Here is a 6,000-nt window from a genome sequence, read left to right as displayed (position 1 = left end):
CTTTTGCACATGGCTCTGGTTGGTGGATCTTGAGCAATAGCAACTGGTGTGATGGGGCAGAGCCACCCAGCTATCCTCCCACCACCAGCATCACTGCAGCTTACCAGGATGGGGCAGGGCAAGCCAGGGGTGCGGTAGGGACTGCACAGACACACGGCCAGGAGTGCTAGCTTGGCTCCAACAGAGTGACTGCAGAGCTCTAACCTTGCACTGCCCGTCCCCATCCAGATAAACTGCAGTGATGCAGGTGTCAGGAGGGCACCTTCACCCTAACACACAGGGTGCTACTGGTTTGGGGGCTTTGGTAAAAGACAAAGATGTCATGAATCTGGTTTGCCCATCCCATGCTACAGGAAAAACTTCACCAGGGTGAGGGAGCTGGTTCTCTCAAATTGATGCCAAATTATGAACATGGCATGTCATCTTTTGATATATGATTGATCATGAGACTTGACACAGTAAACATTGACTCAGACTGATTTCAGAAAGCTTGCTCAAGAAGACAGTAAGCAGATTCACTGAAAGGACACAACAAAACAGGCTGTACTCTTCCCTATTTACAACCTACGAACTTAAGGCGTTTATTTAATCTATAGTGGCAAAACATCTGTAATATGTAACATGTGAATACATTTTCTTTCTCCATATATATGACATGTTGTAGAGAGAATCTTGCATTTTTTTCTTACATGGATTTAACTTCTGTCTGAAAATGTATGTTGAGAGAGATTCTTGGAGAAAAGGATTGGCTTTGCCTACTTGATTGCTATGAGATCAGGCCTCTTAAGCATCATGTAAGTTTGGAGTTCCATTTTATTTTAGTACAGTAATGGGTATCTTCAACCAGCCCTCATTTGTCTGGAGATTCTTTAGGAAGGGTGCAATGTTATTAACCTACCATTCCCATGTTAGAGGGAGAAGCCACGTAGGAGTCCTTCAGTGCAGCAAAGTGGTGAATATCAACTGAAGAGGCCAGAATTCTGAATTTAGATTTAGGCTTTACCTTTGGAAGGATATACATTTGATAAGAGTGGCATATTTGTGCTGTCTTCCAGCCAGCTACGCACAAAAGGTTAGATTCAAATCCATTACACTTTTGTAAATCAAGCATGGGCATACCTAATTTATACTGAAATAACAGAACCCAGATTTAACTGCAATGTATAGCCATTTCACTTGATTGAAATATGGTATACTTTTTTATTCAAGAGGCCATATTACTGTACTGTAACACTGAATTATATTCCTCATTATTAGCAGATGTCTTACATATGATACGAATTTATAAAGCCTGCTTACTCCAAGTGAGTTTTTCCATACCTTTTTTTAACTTCAATTTGAAGTGAAAGATACAATATAGAATTCAAATGCTTTTGCATTACATTTGTTTTTAAACACTGCTAACTTTCAAAATATGATTTTACCAACAGTTTTGGAATAGTTTTGCTACTACACATTCTGGCTATTCATCCTTCCTTTCCTTTTTTCAAAATATAATTTGTAGTACATTGGGTTAAATGACACGTTTAAAAAAATGAAAACAAAATCCTGCAGTTAGTAGTTCTCTTTTTAATCACTTTTTACGCCCTCTTTAATCACTTTTTTACCCCCTTTGTGTGTGTGCATATTTGTGTGAAAAAAATTGGACTCTTGCCAAATAAACAGAACATTAAGGTTGCTGAAGGTTAAAAAACATCAGTAAATGGTATGTCAGCTGCTTCCTCCTGTAAATCCTGGTGCTCTGGGCAGATCCATGCAAATGGATGATTTTTTTAAAATCACAAAGTTTTATGAGTTCTGATCTGGGAGTGATCATGACATTATTTAAGGGAATGATGGGAGGTTTTCTACTCCAGAATGGTGACAATTAAGGCAAAAATAAGACACTGGTGCCACAGCCCAAAGCGAGCTTCTGCACACATATCAGGAATCACAAGCATATATCAGATATTCATCCAAAATCACTCATTTATTTGGAATGCATTGCTTACACTGGGATATACATCTCATTCACCACCAAATGTAGATGGAACACACATTTTAATGTGCATGCCACGGAAAATAACTAATGACTCCACACACTGATGCATATCTGATACATGCTGATGGCTCCTGATACATGCAGAAAACTGCTTCTGCTAGTGGATCGCATTCTCTGGATTGGGGTGACAGTATAAACTCCACCAGATCTTTGGCATTAACAGCGAAATTACAGTATACTATTTGCTGAGGGTAACATTTCCTATGGAAGGAAAGGGGGAAGTGCTTAATACATTGCACATACTAAAATGTGGTTGGCTTAAAAAGAAAACAATATAAGAAGAAAACATCTACAGCTTCTAAGAGACGTTTCTCACATCCAGAAAGTTCCCATTGCTAGACTTCATCTTAAGAAAATGTGTGCTTTCAGTTGGACAATGTGTACTTTGACAACATGGGATGACACTGCCACTGGATCCACCATGTTCTGTTATTACTCCTAGAGAAAAAAAACCACGTGTTAGTAGAACATCGGAAAACTGCTTAGGAATCACTTGGACTCTTCTATTGACTAGAAAGACTATTTCTCCTAAGTGATCATAAGTCTGCTTGCACAGCCTGAATTCAAAATGAACTTGAATGCTGATTGGCCAGGTATTTAAGAACCACCTGTATTATGATGTCCCAGGGGAAAAAAGCAAAAAAAATATTATATCACAGTCTTAAGCATTCCTACTTGGAATCAATGAAGCTTGAGTTCTCCCCTTTTCTACTCTATAATATTTACTACAATTTATTCCATGTCCAGATAAACATTTTATTAGAACACCTGAAAACTAATTAGGAATCATTCTGATGGTCCTATTGACTAGAAGGATTGTTTTTCCTAAGTGATCAAAACTTTTCTGAAACCAAAATTCTACAAAACCAAGGCTTAAGGTTCATACCTTTCATTTAAATAACTCTGAGTGTCTTGGGAAAGGGAGATATTTTTCAGTGAAGGTGATGGTGTCAGCAGTGTGAGGTAGGGCTGGGTGGGCAATTCAATCTGTTTTGTTCTCAATTATGGCTTGATAACTTGCCTTCCCCCCCCCTGCTTTTTTGTGAGTTTCTCAGTAAACTTCTAAAATGAAAAGTTTTGGATCCAAGCCTGTGTGGATATCACACTGACTGACTCCCCATCTTTTTCCAAACATGGAAGATACTCCAGACATAACAGAGGTTGATTATGATTACTCACTGATGCAACATACTCTGCACATGACCAGAGTGAGTCATACATTGCAAATATGTTCTGCTACACTCCAATATACCCTGGCTCAAACAATCATTTTTTGTTTATTGGTTGAAATACTGTGTTCTTTCAATTTCAAAACATGTTTTAGATAATGAAAAGTTAAACTGATTTTTGGGGAGGAAAAATGTATGCAACTAGAAGCAAGTGGTCTTCACATCTTAAGTGTGTGTGTGTGCGTTATGGAGCAATACAAGAATTCAAAAACATGTTACGTGGTATGGCTTAATTTCTAAATAAATGGTATGGAGTTGTCTGAAAATCATACTTGGACCCTCTTACATGGAAGCTCTTCCCTTGTCCATAGATGTGCAGAGAAGAATTTATGTTTTTCAGTAAGGAGGCAATTTTTGGTGCCAACATCTGAATTTCAAAATAGAAACTATTTGCAATCCAATAATAGTGACTGACCACAAGTAATGTGTGAGTTAATGCATGGTGTTAGGATGCACACCTTAACATGATGAGGGGGTTTGAGGGGGTTGAAGAAGCTGAGAGCAATGCCATCAGGAGTCTAGACCAAGAGGCTAGACTCCTAGCAGGGTCACCCAAGGTGGAATGGTCAAAGGTGAGACACCAGACTAAGATGCATCCAAACTCAGAGGAAGGCAATGGTAAACCACCTCTGAATACCTCTTACCATGAAAACCCTATGAGCAGAGTATCCAAAATGCGACACAGGATAGTGCTGGACCCCATGAATCAGTGACCTCCAAGAGCATCTGTCATGAACCACCCTGTTCAGATCTTGTAAGTATCTCCATTTTAATATATGCTATAACTGGTACCTTTTTACCATGAAAACCCTATAAATAGACTATACAAAATGCAACATGAGATAGTGCAAGAAAATGAGACCCCCAGGTCAGACGGCACTCACCAAGCTACTGGGGAAGAAGAATGGACAAGTACGAGTAGCGCTGTGACTAATGACGCAGCTGGGTCAAAGCCGAAAGGAAGCCCAGAGGCTGATGTGCGCAGATGCAAAAGGAGAGTCTGGAGTTGTACGACGCACACAATAGGAACATGGAATGTGAGAAGCATGAACCAGGGAAAGTTAGAAATTGTCAAGCAAGAAATGGAGCTTATCAACATTACAATACTTGGCGTGAGTGAATTAAAATTGACTGGATTGGGACATTTTCAATCAGGCAACTATAATAATAATAATAATAAAATTTTATTTAGCAGACGCCCATCTGTCCGACTGAACGGACACTCTGGGCGACGTACAATATAAAATACAATATAAAATACAATCTGCTCATATACATAATCATCACATTATTAATATCATAACATCTCATCTGAAGACCATCTTACATTAATACAGTGTAAAACCTAACCCACCCCAGAGATCCCATAGGCCTGCCTGAAGAGCCAGGTCTTCAAGGCTCGGCGAAAAGTCAACAGGGAGGGGGCATGCCGAAGGTCAAAGGGAAGTAAGTTCCAGAGGGTGGGGGCCACGATCGAAAAAGCCGTCTCCCTGGTCCGCACCAACCTAGCTGTCTTAGTCGGTGGGACCGAGAGAAGGTCCTGTGAGGCTGATCTTGTTTGGCGGCATATTTGGTGATACTGGAGGCGCTCCTTCAGATAAACTGGGCCAGAACCGTATAGAGTTTTAAAGGTTAAAACCAACACCTTGAATTGGGCCCGGTATACAACTGGCAACCAGTGTAATTCAATCAACATTGGGGTGATATGATCGCGGTGGCGGGTCTGCTTTATTAAGCGTGCCGCCGCGTTTTGTACCAGCTGGAGTTTCCGGACCATCTTCAAGGGTAACCCCACGTAGAGCGCATTACAGTAGTCTAATCGAGAGGAGACCAGGGCATGTATCACTCGTGGGAGCAGATACAAAATATTTTATGTAGGAAATGAGAACAAGAAGAAACGGGCTTGCTTTAATAGTGAGAAGTGATGCAGCAACAGCAATTAGGAGCTACAACGCAAGGTCTGAGCGATATCAATGAGATTAAACAGGAAACCTATTAACATAACCATCATCTAAGTCTATGCTCCAACAGCAAACGCAGAAGAAGAGGAATTGGAGAGATTTTATGCAGAAGTACAGGAGCAAATTGATCACACACCAAAACAAGATGTGCTGATAATCATGGGGGACTGGAATGCAAAAGTAGGGAACAGAGAAGAACTAGGAATTGTGGTGAAATGGTGCTTAGGAGATAGAAATGAAACAGGAGAAAGACATAGACTGGCTGCATATGTGTTCCAGTCACAACAAAGAAGCAAAGTTTCTAGATATTCTAAATGACTATTCCCTAGATCAGTTGGTCATGGAACCGACCAGAGGGATGGCAACCCTGGACTTAATCCTCAGTGGGGACCGGGACCTGGTGCGAGATGTAAGTGTTGTTGAACCGATTGGGAGCAGTGACCATAGTGCTATTAAATTAAACATACATGTAACTGGCCAATTGCCACGAAAATCCAACACGGTCACATTTGACTTCAAAAGAGGAAACTTCACAAAAATGAGGGGATTGGTAAAAAGAAAGCTGAAAAACAAAGTCCAGAGGGTCACATCACTCGAAAATGCTTGGGTTGTTTAAAAACACTATATTAGAAGCTCAACTGGAGTGCATACCGCAGATCAGAAAAGGTACCGCCAGGACCAAGAAGATGCCAGCATGGTTAAGGAGCAAAGTCAAGGAAACTCTTAGAGGCAAAAAGTCTTCCTTCAGAAAATGGAAGTCTTGTCCGAA

General features: G+C 40.5%; 1 protein-coding gene across 5 annotated transcripts in view; it reads right to left on the bottom strand.

The window, feature by feature from the left end:
• Window positions 1–543: 543 nt before the first annotated feature.
• Window positions 544–6,000, bottom strand: part of ATOH8 (atonal bHLH transcription factor 8) — a 111,806-nt gene continuing 106,349 nt past the window's right edge. For 3 of the 5 annotated variants that reach the window (XM_061629860.1, XM_061629854.1, XM_061629857.1), the window contains one exon: window positions 545–2,479. Coding sequence is in view for 1 of the 5 variants with exons in the window: in XM_061629857.1 (XP_061485841.1) it covers window positions 2,474–2,479 (6 nt within the window). In the remaining 4 variants the exon portion in view is untranslated. Of the gene's footprint in view, window positions 2,480–4,154; window positions 4,271–6,000 lie in introns of all 5 variants that reach the window. The other 2 variants (XR_009763076.1, XR_009763074.1) reach the window with 2 other exon arrangements.

The sequence above is a fragment of the Rhineura floridana genome, chromosome 5 (assembly GCF_030035675.1).
Source record: "Rhineura floridana isolate rRhiFlo1 chromosome 5, rRhiFlo1.hap2, whole genome shotgun sequence".
Taxonomy (NCBI): domain Eukaryota; kingdom Metazoa; phylum Chordata; class Lepidosauria; order Squamata; family Rhineuridae; genus Rhineura; species Rhineura floridana.
Note: the sequence above shows the minus strand (reverse complement) of the source record. Positions and strands in the feature narration are given on the sequence as shown.